The 13,589-nt window shown below is 28.9% G+C and overlaps 1 protein-coding gene across 2 annotated transcripts in view; it reads left to right on the top strand.

Annotated features, from left to right (window-relative positions):
- Positions 1-13,589, top strand: part of LOC136977994 (mediator of RNA polymerase II transcription subunit 25-like) — a 50,091-nt gene that overhangs the window by 13,602 nt on the left and 22,900 nt on the right. The window contains exons 4-7 of one of the 2 annotated variants that reach the window (XM_067273622.1): positions 1,984-2,082; positions 2,171-2,291; positions 10,765-10,830; positions 12,739-12,826. In XM_067273622.1, coding sequence (XP_067129723.1) covers positions 1,984-2,082; positions 2,171-2,291; positions 10,765-10,830; positions 12,739-12,826 — 374 coding nt within the window. The remainder of the gene's footprint in view (positions 1-1,983; positions 2,083-2,170; positions 2,292-10,764; positions 10,831-12,738; positions 12,827-13,589) is intronic. The other variant, XM_067273623.1, reaches the window with a different exon arrangement.

Below are 13,589 nucleotides of genomic sequence, written 5' to 3' on the forward strand. Positions count from 1 at the left end.
CTGTTGACAGAGTGATTTCATCTTTATGGTTAATGCAATTACCATCTTTGAGTGTAGACATGCAGATGTAAATAGCCTCTAGCCATCTAACATGGTGTATATGTTGCGCAGTGTGGATCACCTTCGCTTGATTGAACATTGGTTCTACGCCCGGGTCTGAGGCATAGATGTGCTACAATATTTGACACTTTACGGAATGGAAAAGACACTCCCAACAAAGAATGACTCCTGGGTGTGTACACCATCCCACTCATGGACCATAGATGGGACAGAAGCCTAGTCTATGTAGGATCCACCAAGCACTCTCTAGAAGTGAGAATGAAAGAGCACACAGCAGATATTCTACATAAAGTAGACGTGGGCAAAGGATATTACAGGATTACCTTACACTATTTAATCAGCAATGGTTCGGTAAAAACCACTCACTTTGTCATTGGATGGCCTTAATGTTCAAGATAGACTAGATCACTAGATCTCAGCCAAGTCAGGATGCTGACACTAGACAAGAAAATTAAATTGCATCTTGCCTTGTAAGATTAAAATTATATAAATTCGAGAAGGAGGGTTTTAACTAACATTTGAGTGGGGAAGTTGTGGGTAAGTTCCGATCGTAGCAATTTAAATGTCCATATTTAACCAAAGGATTAGACAGGTTTACAAATAATAAAAGAATTTTATAAGTAAAATATAACAAAGAAACACATAAATCTGGGTACATAATTGTAAGTATTATAAATCAAACCTGGGTAACTTACACCTTTAAAACCAAGAGAGAGAGTTTACAATATTATTTAAATATAATATAATACCTCTGAATATATGTGGGTTAAAGATTATTCCCAGATGAGGTTAAACTTGATAAGCCAGAGGAGATCAGACACAATTTTATATGTTTGATAAATAACTGAAAATGATTAATCTGTACTGAATCAAGTATGAAAAACGTTTTTATACCAAATATTTTCCAGTAAGGGGCTCAAACCATAGTCATCTGCAATGAGTTGGTAAAGCTCGGTGTTTAGTCATCGGATATTATAGGAACTTTTTAAGGAAGTAAATGGTTGGGAAAGGAAACTACATTTCCTTATTCTCTCTTATTTTCCCTCAAAAAGTGGAAAAAATGTACAATTTTAACGTCAAAATAGTATGTTGATTTTTAAAATTTATAAAAATAAATGAATCTCATAATCAGATTCTCACAAGCATATCAGGCATATTATGCTTTGAGTTTCTGAAAGGATACAATGCCATAGAACAGTCAAAAAGTTCATAATGTATATGAGAAGATCTAAGCAAATGTGGTTTAAAAAGTCCTGTTCAGGAATTTTTGAACTAAAAGATACAAGATGTGTGGGGTGCCCAAAAGCTGTTGACAAAGAAAAATTACAGGAAAGAATTTTAAAAATCAATAAATAACACAATTATTCATTGATTAAAAAAAAGCACTGAAAATACACAAGTTTAATGTGAAAGTGAGAGATGACTTGGGTGCACAGCAGATTGGGTTTACATAGCATGCACATATCAAACTTAGAAACATTGTTTGAACTCTGGAGGAAAATTCTTATTGAATTTAGTTTTTGAACTCTGGAACATTTGAAGTTAGAGTTGTTCAAAGTATGAGGTAACACTGTATAAATTTTATGGTGACTCTATTTTAATCATTTTTTTTAATTTTTTTTAATTTTTAATTTTTTTAATCATTAGATTTTTTAGACAGATTTTTTTAATCATTAATTTCCATTTAGTCTACCTAAATATAGCCTACAATATAATCTATAATGTGACTACAGTGCAATTTCAATACTTTTGAAAATTAAGATCTAAATTTAACATACTAAACAGTATTTCAAATAGTTCAGAAAGGAGTAAATATTAATATTTTAAATAAAAAAAATAAAGAAGAAATGTTTACAAGAAAGGATTCTTGATTTTAATTTATATGTTTCTTTATCATATTTTACTAACAATTTTTTTTTCTAGATTTATTGGTGGGAGTGGAGAAGCTTGTAGTCATATTGCTGAAGGACTTAGTACAGCTCTTCAAGTATTTGATGATTTTATAGCTCATCGAGATCCTGGGTTTGTGAAGAAAATAATAAATTTTAAATAGATTAAATAAAAGAATTACAATAAAAATAGATAAAAAGTTTTTTATTTTTATTTTCAGCATTGTCTCTCAAAAGCATTGCATTCTTATTTGTAATTCCCCTCCTTATCCTCTACCTACTCTTGAAAGTCCTGCTTATTCTGGTATAATGGCAGAACAAATTGCAGCTTTGATGGCAGAAGTAAGTTCATAGGATAATGCATTCAATAATTTGTGTCTTGATTTTATAAAATTACTAAATTTAGATGAAAAATTTTACATATGTTTACAAACATTACAACTTAAGTAGTGAAATTTTGTTATAATGAATATCAATGAAATGAATTTTATCTACAATAAAATATGATTTGGTCATTAAACATAAAAATTTTGGTATAGTGAATAAATTTTTAAATATATTTACTATATTGTATTTTTAGTAGAGACAGGCAAATACTATCTGTAAATACTCAAATATCCCTTTGATAAAAATATTAATTAAAATACTATGAATACTTCTAACGTCATATGTACAGACAGTGCTTTTTCACTCAGGTTGCCAGATAAATAGAATTAATCCCCAGTGTCTGCAAAATTTCCCAAAATTAAAGTATTTTATTTTATCAAAGCAAACTAGTTGAAGGCAATGACGAACAAAATTAATTCGATCATTGCCTGGTTATAAGCTCAATGTCACTACATCATTTCTTTCAATCAAAAGTAGGTGATCCATTTGATGTCTATTGGTCCAAGAAGCTTGATTTTTCAGGTGACCATCAATGACACTCATGCATATTTGAAACTTTGCGAGAAAGGAGCTTGCACCATAGGCCACAAAGAAGATGCACATTTGTGCTTTACATTTTAGTCATGTCTTTGTTATACTGGGATTATGAAACAAAGCTGTTTGATAGATCTTTATAAAAGTAAGAATATAAATTCGTTGATTTTATTGAAATTTATATATCTATCAAGTTCCTGATTTTATTCTTATTTATTTATTTAAATTTCTGCAAAATAGACAACAAATGGAAGCAACTGAAGCTAACATCAGTTAGCTTTGGCTTCCTCCATTTGCTGATGCAAATTGTTATCATAGGTCATTATCATTTTAAAAAACAAATTACAGAAAAGTAATACATAGAGAGGTAGACAAAATGTTCATTGGTTCTGTAGAACTATGTCATGAATGATATCACAAGCAGTGGCATTGCCTAATTGTTGAAGGAAAACCATTGTGTGACCATAAAAATTGCTTCTGACGTCATGTCAAAAATGATGTTTGCATCAGGCTTAAAACTTTTCTATAAAGATTTTTATTATATTATAAGTTATGCATATTTATGTTAAATAACCATTGAAACAATTCTAATTGATTTAATTTAATAATTTAATTATTATTTAGAAGTCAGTCCCTAATTTTAAAAATTTGCAATAATGCTAATATTGAAAACAAAAAATTTAACAATTATTAAAATTTTTGAAATACTAACCATATCTGAACATTTTAATAATAATCTTTTATGAAGAACTGATAAAAGTCTCTTTAATCCGAAAAATTGTTTTAAACAGTAGACTATCCTACAGCTTATACAGGACCAGGAGGAAAACACTGGACCGAAATGCATCCGTAGTGAAACAATAAAAGAGTTTATAACCTGTATAAGCTGTAGGATAGTCTACCGTTTAAAACAATTTTTCAGATTAAAGAGACTTTTATCAGTTCATCATATACAGCTGTCATTACAAAATTCAATAATCTTTTAGTTAAAAATTTTTTATTGCAATAAAACAAAAACTTTTACTTTATAAAAAAGTAAACAAATATATATGATAATGAGAAGAATTAAGAAATGTGGAACTAAAGGCAAAGTCAAATTGATCATATTTCTTACATTTTTATATCTTTAATTATATCAGGATGTTGTTATAAAGTCATACAATGGCATCCTGATAGAACTATAGCTATTTTAACAAGCTTAATTGGAATTTTCTCTGTTTAGGTCGGCTAATAATATATGGGATACATATTGAATTTGTAAGTTAGAATTGAAATATAACATAAAAAAATCACACCTTCCTCTCCTCCTGTATTCAAAATTAAATGTGTACAGCAACATCTAAAATGAAAAACTCATTATAGATGTTTGATTTTGTATAAGCTTAATCTGATGCAGGTCCCTGAATGTGGCCAAGAACATTTGTTTATTAAACAGTTATTACTGGAAAATGGGAGGAAGGTGTGATTTTTCTGTTGCGTGAGATGTGATAAAAAGTTTAAAAATAATTTTTAATAATAATTTAAAGTAGTGTTAAATAGAAAATTATACATTCCTTAATTCCCCTTTGAGAATATAAAATTTTCTTATGTTTTCCTGTTGACTTGAAAAGTTTCTATTTTGGGCAACCCCCAATATGGCAACTTGTCTTTAGCATCTCTGGTTTAATTTGCCACAAGAAAAGAAGCAGATTAGACCCAAAATGTGTTTGAATGCTTCTTTTCATGAATAAAAATCTACAGGACTTATTATACTGGAAAATATGGATGCAGATATTTAGTCTTACAGATTAAAAATAATAATAATAATAAAACAGAACTCGAAAGTACTGTATAAGTGTTAGGGAGTATATGAAGAACTTAAGGTATTGAAAAACGATTTTTTTAAAAGTGTTTCTTTTTTTTTCTGCTCGCGTTAGTTTTGTTAATATATAAATTCTGTTTTATAGCACTGAAAAGAGGTCAGAAAAAATAATACTGATCTGAAATGCATTTGTAAAAAGGCAATAAAGGAGTTTTTTGGAACCTGTTAAGCTGTGAGGCAGTCTACCGTCAATATTTTTCAGATTAAAGAGACTATTACTAGATCAACATATAATACAGCTACCATAGGAAATTTAATAAGAATCAAAAATAATGTTTTTTATTTAGTTCACCTATTTTTGATCTGTAAGACTAAATATCTGCATCCATATTTTCCAGTATAATAAGTCCTGTTAATATATAAAAAGTACTAGTATACAAAATAAATTTAAATTAAGATAGAAAGGACACAAAGGCATAATAATTAAAAATCTACGGTTTGGTAAAAATAATCATTGATTAATATATTGGAGTAAAGATAACAATACTAAATAGAAGGTACTGTACTTAAAACAGTCAAAATAAAATGTTTGAAGTTTTATTTTTTAGAATTTAGTAAATTTGTCTTTCTTTTACTTTGATTTACTTTATCCATATATTAATATATAAAAATAAATAAAATGAGTTAAAATAAGTATTAAATAAAATTATTAAGTATTCTAGGTATTCAAAATATTTGAATTCAAGAAAAGTGATATTTGCCTATCTCTAATTCTTAGTTTATAACAACGTATAAAATATAGCTGGAATATAAATGACTACAGACATCAAATAAATTTTGTAGAGTTTTTTAAGTAAGTAAAGTTTATTTGTAATAGGGTATACCTGTTACAAAGGGGAGTTTCAGTTGATAACCAACATAATTTATTTTGTTATATGATAACATATTAATTACAATATTTTGACATCTTATCCATTCTGTTTAACATTATCATACATTTACAATATTGTGTATTTAATTGCAAACCATATAACACAACTACAAAAACTTTGTTGCAAATTACTGTGGAAGTTCAATTAATGAGCATAATTTGTCGACTTGTCAAGAATCTTACTCGTAATGCGAAACACTCATTAAACGAAACAGTTTTTTTTATAGAAATTAATGTAAAATAAGATAATGCGTTCCATGTGAAAAAATACTCAAATATTTTATATATTAATATAATGTTTGTTCAAAGAAAACTACATAATATACATTGTTAAGAAGCGTGAATCATCATCATCTTTTCTTCTAGCATGAAATGAACCAACCTGGAATGTGAATTCAATTTGCAGAAAACAAAAAAATCACAGATAATATGTCTGATGAAGACGCCAAATGATATGCCAAATTACGATTGGGCTATGTAAAGGCTATAATTAAATATTAGAAATTAATTAATTTGACTAGAGGTAGGCAGTTATGCTGCTGTCTCATATTAAATTTAATAATTATAAATAATTAATTTTTAATTTAGACATTTCTAAAATTTAATTTGAAATTGGTCATTAAATTTAGTATGAGATGGCTGTTTATTATATAATGGGCTATGATTGTCGATGTTTATATGTAATATGTGTGAACACAAGTTTGGAGAAATGTGTGATTACGAGCGACACTAAGATGCTAGCAGAAGGAGTGCTAAACACAGACTGATGGAGCATGCACACAATCTGGGATTTCCCTCATCCTTGCCACTTGTTATGCAAAACATTGCTCATTAAGTGAGTCAAATTTTTACAATTTGTTTTGCTCGTTATGCGAAACACTCGTTAAGCGAGGTTCCACTGTATATAAATTATAAGTACAATTTTGTCATCATAAAATTTCTTAATATTTCCAATTGTTGATCTTGTTCATCGCATGGAGGTTGTATCTATTCAGCAACATTAGTGTCTTCCTATAAAAAAAATCATAGGAATATATCCATTACTATATAAGTATCCTAGGATTGGAATACACCACATAGACTTTATCAGGTTATAGCTATATTTAGTCTCTTGAGATAGATAGGATTTAAAAGTATTTGGATCAGTTATGAACTTGATGCAGTAACCTCAGTGGTTTAGTTGATATTTCTTACAATTTCCTAATTTAAAGAGAACTTTTTTAAGGAGTATTGACAAGAATAAGCATAGACCGACTATTATTATGCTAAACCGAGTCTGTTTCCATTTTTTCCTATTTCCATTAATTTAACTTTTAGTATTACTATTGTTTCTTCAATCTAATTATAATTATCTCTATAATATCAGTCAGTTCTCTCTCAAAAAAACCACTCAATTGAACTATTTTATCTAGATTAACATCATATGTATATTTTATGTTGTCTTTCATAAAATAATCATCTCTTATAATAATTCTATTTTCATTCAGTTTTTCTTGTTTTACTATTGCTAGTAGTTTTTTCCTCCTCATTCTAGATCTCATACATAAATCTGACATATTATTTTTTCCTTCTCTTTATTACTGAATTCACCTTTCTTTTTCCAGAACTCCTTAATAATCAAATTTCTGTCGTATGAGGAATTTAATGATATTCTCACTATAGGTTTGGTTTCACTGTTGGATAGTCTGACCAAACTTTCTATATAACTATTAGTTATTTACAAGTCCTTTTTTATGAAACAATTAATTTCCTTTTCATAATCAGTTGAATTAAACGGAAAATTTATAATTATTATATTTTTATTATTTCTCTCGTTAACTAGTTTGTCTATTTCATATTCCAATATACCTTTTAATTGGGAGTTATTCTTGGATGTTTCCTCTAATTCTTCTACCTTTTGAGACAATTTTGTCAACTCTTTATGAAAATGTTTATTTTCCTCTTTCAGAGAATCGACTTCTGTTTTAATTTCTTGTAGTTCAATGTGAAGCTGTAAGAATTTATCTTGTATTAGCTTGTATATACGGTGGCACTTCCTGTACCAGTGACTCAGTATCTCTTGATGCTTTGAAGTAATCATAAATTTTCGTAGCTCTTGAGATCATAGGACTATTTTTGTTAAAAACTTCCTCTAATTGATGATAATCTTCACTTGTTGTATCACTCACTTGTCTTTCCTTTTCCTTGAGATTATTCTTGTGAGATCTGTCTCACCCCTTTCTTTGCATATTTTTTTGGCTCATCTGTTGAGGAATATTGAGGCTAAAGACCGGGATTTGACTCAATCCCGGTGATTATTAATAAACACATAATTAAGACCCAAGATAATCTATTAACAAATATCGAATTCTTTAAATCTGACATATTTCAACATCTTACAGCTTCACTCAAAAACTTGATTATCAAGCTTCATGAAAAGTTTACCTGTACCTCCGGCAGCTAGCACACTCCCCGTAGACTTTTAATAATTTTGAGTTTTTGATACTTTATTCACTATATCAGGGGTCACCAAACTTTTTTCACAGTGGGCCAGATAACTGAGAGAATGATGAGTGCGGGTCTTATAACCATTTTGTTCAATACACTGAAAACACAAAAAATAAAGAAAACCAACATACTTATTTACCAATACACTAACATGATGGCTGCAACAAGCTTGGGATTGCTTTTCTTAGAAACTTTATTGCAGGTGCTTACACAAAAAGCACTCTGCTATCCAAAGTTGCAAAAAGTTGCCAAATTTTTCATTTCACTGATTTTCCTAAAAATTATATTACCGTCAAATGCAAAAATCAGATTGGACCAATTTTGGCATTTTTACTTACACTTATTTTAATTTTTTCTACATAGTAAGTTTATCTACAATCTGGGATATTTCCATATAAATAATTATATTTTAGCTCATTTGTGGCACATTGCAGCAGCAAGCGAGATAAAACTGACCTCACAGGTCAGATCTGGTCTGCAGGCCATAATTTGGTGACCCCTGCACTATATCATCAAGAAAAAATACAGATAAATTTGTTAAAGGGTACTTTAAAATTATTTTTAGAGACTTATTTTATTGTTTATATTGTTACTTAGTATAGTATAAAATAATTTGGAAAGACTAAAAATCAAATTTCCTGAAATTTGAGATGTTATTTTATTTGAGTTTGACTTGTAATGTTTTTAAATATTGGTACTAACATAATTTTCTCAAAATCATCATGAAAATGTTCTTGTGAAATCTACTAATATAGTGGGTGATCAGTTAATGAACATAATCGGTTCCAAGACCATATTTGCTATCTGAAATGTTCGTTAACTGATTATCAGTTTACCATAGATTTTTGTGGGAATTTGATTGATTCATTCTGGAGATTCCAAAAAATACATTAAAAATTATATACTTTCTTACTATATTTATATATAAAAACAAACTACAGTAAGACATCATTTAATGCTTAGGATGCATTCCTAGACGACAAAGCGCTAAATGAAACAGCGTTAAATGAGATCATTTCAACCCATAGTAAATAGGGAAAGGGGAACACATGACCAAAAATAAACAGATTTTACTTTAATTTTAAGTTATTTTTATATTAATTTGCATAATAATATAAGTTAAATAACACACAAACATATGCACACAGAAATGTAAAGTTCATTTTTTGTGATAAAGGTCCTGAAATTCTTGATTTTTGCGATAAAGTCATGTAGTTTCATTTGTCTCTTTCTTTTTCTTTCCTTAAGCAAATGTCAGTAGCAGAATTGATCACATTGAAAATGCCTTGTCCTGCTTTTGCACTCCTTTCAAAATCTGAATCATTCACTACAATTTGATCAACGATTTCGGTTATCATTACCAAACTTTTACTAAGTACATCTGTAGGGAAATTCTTTGGGTTCTTTGTTTTCAGAATCAGTTTTCCAGTTCTACATTGTTCTACCAGTTCTTGAAGGTCGTTGTTGGTAAGGCTCTCATCAGAAACCTGCAGTAACTCCTCGATATCCTGCTCATCTACGTCTCCTAGTCCTGCTATATCGATTAGGTTGACCAAATTGTCAACCTAATCGATATAGCAATTGGCTCCTCTCGTTGAGAATTCTTGGATACCTCCTGCCATAACTTCTACACTCTGTTCATGCATTTATCACTTAATTTTTGCCAAACAAAGTCGATATTGCCTATGGTATCCATGATGTTATAATATTTTTTCCAAAATTGCACCAAATAAACATAGATTTAAGGAAAGTACAACATTACGACGAATTGCCACTTTTTGCAGATTGGTTCATGTTCAAGAATAATTGTATTATATACAAATCAATGAAATTCTGCAATAATTTGAATCAGCATAAATTTTGAGCTTTATTTTAGGCTTCAAACAGATTGCTTTATATCAAATCAGCATTAATCGAGGTAGCGCTAAACAAGGTCTTACTGTAAAAGCAATCTTTCCATTTGTTCATGGACATCTTTGTTTCTCAGATGTGATTTTCATTACTCCTTTATCTGCTTGAGTCTTTTTGATTATATCTTTCTTAGCTAATATTGTATCTGCTATAGACCTGTTGAAGTCATCTGCCTGCAATGTTAGACATCTTCTGCCCACTCTTGCTTGCTTTCTTGGCTATTATCTCTTGCTTTGTTTCTATAGTGAACACAGTTCTTAACACTCCACTTTTTTTTTTGGCTCCATAATATTATTGGTTTTTTAAAACAAAATGTTCAGAAAATCACTTAAAAAATTCAGAGAACAGAAATTAACTACTGCAAAAAAGATTATGTATACAACTGTGAAAGTCTCATTTCATAAACCATGTATAGATGCCATTAAAATATAGTTTTACAAATCTTAAATGCAGCGTCGCTTCTTCTTGTGTTTGTTTTGTCAGGTGTTAGTTATTTGAACATGTTTGTTGTCTGAACATAAAAATTTTTCACGGAAGTGTTCATTGTCCGATTTGTTCACAGTCTGAACTGTTTGTTAACCGATCACCCACTGTATACAGATTATATAAATTATAAACATTACACACAAATTATATGCTGCTGCTGTTGTGAATAGCATCAATATAGTATGAAGTTTTAATAATTTTTTTATATATTGATTTAAAAATTTATATTACATTTTTATGAATATTTTATATATAAAAGTTTAATTGTTTTTCTGTAGAGGAAAATCAATTTTAGCATTTTATCACCTCGTAAAATTCCAGCATTATACAAGTTATATGAAAAGGTAAAAGTACACATTTTTATAATAATTATTTTGTTAATCTAAATTTTAAAGAAATTAAGAAATAGAATATAAATGTTTAATATTGAAATAACCAAAATATGGAATGTAAGGGGCACACAAATTGCTGTTGTCTAGTGTACAGACCTTAATAAAGATATCTGTGCACAGTGGAAGCTGATATCAGCATACTTGTAACCACAGCTAAGACAGATCATAGCTTTTGGAGATAGATATGTTGTTCTTGGGATGAACAAAGTGAATGAACAAAGATAGTGATCATCAAGAACAGTTTAATGCTAGGTCTTTCTTATCTGTATCTTTGGAAAACTGAATGTGTATTCTGAAAGTGCATCCCTAATTTGTGTACAACAGGATGACTAGCATACAACCATAATGTTACATCCATCTGACTTTACCCTGCCTCTAGCCTTTTGATGGCTCCTACCACAATTCATCCAGCAAATGGTGTCTTTATGGCATTGTCAACAAATCTGTTATCTTAGAAAATATTTTTACTTGGCCATAAAACTAATTAAGAAACATCTCTAAAATAGCTTTTCTTTATGACAGGAATTATTTGCACAAATCACTATAATGTTACTTACTTATTTGCATATATCCCACATCTCCTCTTTATTTCTAATGTAACATATCCTAGTTAATGCATTTTAATGATTTAAAAAAATAATTGTATTTTATTTCTCCTTAATTTATGGAAACCAGTGTATATATAAATCTTGTTGATAATTGTCACATGTACTGAATCAGTTTGAATTCAAATGTTTTAATTTAAATGTTTTGAAATATTAAATTATTTTTTATGGGAAAAATTCTAACGTGTTCTTAGTCCATCCAACTAATTCCATCAAATTTTTCAAATGACACTAAAACACTGAAAAAAATATCTATTTGCTTACTAATCTATGTTTTTAGCATTATATTAAACATTACAAATTATTTGACTATCATGTAATCAGATCATATATGTTTATAAGCAGAAATGCAACAAATAAGTTTGATTAGTATCCTCTTTTAGGGAATTGCATATGAACTGCATTTCTTTAATGTGCAATATATAGCAATGAAATAATTTAGAATTCAATAGTTGAATATGAGGAGGACCCAAAAAACAAAAAAGAGGAATTCTTGTCTGGATGAAAGACTCCTTTTAGTACAAGCTTCCTGCACTGAGTGTTCAATGAATCCATCTGCATCAGTTTACTAGATGGCATTGTTGTGAGAGGCTACATTTTGCAACAATGAATATTTTTGAGACTTTTCAATACATTTTCCTATCTGTTTATTTGAGTTGTGAGGGATTGTGCATTCAGAATATGTTCCTCTGAGTCAAAAAATTAAGCAGAGTTTTTATCTGGATGTTTTGAGAAGGTTGCATAAAGAGTTGTGGAAGAAATGTCCTGAGTTATGAATTATGTCAAACAGGTGACTGGGTTTCCATCATAGTAAAGCTCCTGCCCAAATTGCAGTGTGTTCAAAAGTTTTAAGACAAAAACTGTATGACCCATGTGTGACTTGTTTTGTTTTTCTGGGTGGAAAAAGTCTTCAAAGGAAAAAGATTTTCTGATATGGATGAAGTGAAACAAAAAATGGGAGCAGCACTAAAAGGCTTCAAAATTGATTAATTCAAAAACTGTTTTGAGCAGTGGAAAAAACTTATTGATAAGTGCATTGCATTGAATGTAGAGTAGTTTGAAAGTGACTAAAGTTTGAACACATTAAAATAAATACACGATTTTTTTTATTAATAAATTTTAGTATTTTTTTCGTTTCCTCATATAATGACCAAATATAACTTTCCATTATTCCACATATAAAAATGAAAATATAATTACAATAATTTGTGCACATTTTAATGAAAGTTTAACAAATTTTTTTTTTTAACATTAGGCTGGTGGAGATCTTCAGCTTGCATTGACCAAGAATTATGCCAAAGACAGACGTCATCTAGTTCTATTGAGTGGTTATCAATTACATGGTAACAGTATCTTTATTGATTGATGGCTATTTGTGAAGGTTATGGCTTTATAAATGAAATAAATCTAAATATTTAGATTTATTTCATTTATAAAGCCATGAAGGTCTGAATTCCAAAATTACATGACTATTGAAATATTTTGGATTTTTCAAAAATTTTTAATTAAAAATACATAATAAATTCCATTTCTCACTAAAGAAAAAGTGCCTTTGCAAATTTTGTTTATATGAATTTATTTGATATATATAATAATCAAAATTTCTTTTTTATATAATCTTATCAAAATATTAATTAATTAATTTTATTTGCCAGGGAAAGTTTCCCTATAAGGGGGTGGTACAAATACAAGTATTACTTAAAGAATTAATACAAGATAAAGATACATATTACATATTTTTGTAGTGATTATTAACCAACATAATTTATTGCAAGGCACTGTTAGTACCTTTAGGATATATTGTTATAAAGAATTTGCCTAAACGTACAACAAATAATTAGATGTTACCAAGAATTTTTTCCATGATTTTAACAAAGTAGTTACAAATTTTATAGATATCCTTTCTACTGATGAAATTTAGGTTAATTTTAAAGTCGAGAAGTGATCTATCGTTGCATATTCTTATAATATCATATTTTCCACACAGTTTAGTTAGTGTTTTGCAATTTTGGAGTAGATGGAGCATAGAAATGTCATCAGATTGACATGATTGACAGTAAGTAAGCGAGTTTCCAATCTTGAATCGTATCTGTGAACAGTAATTCT

Source organism: Centruroides vittatus, unplaced genomic scaffold, assembly GCF_030686945.1.
Source record: "Centruroides vittatus isolate TY-2023 unplaced genomic scaffold, ASM3068694v2 contig_484, whole genome shotgun sequence".
In the NCBI taxonomy this organism is placed as follows: domain Eukaryota; kingdom Metazoa; phylum Arthropoda; class Arachnida; order Scorpiones; family Buthidae; genus Centruroides; species Centruroides vittatus.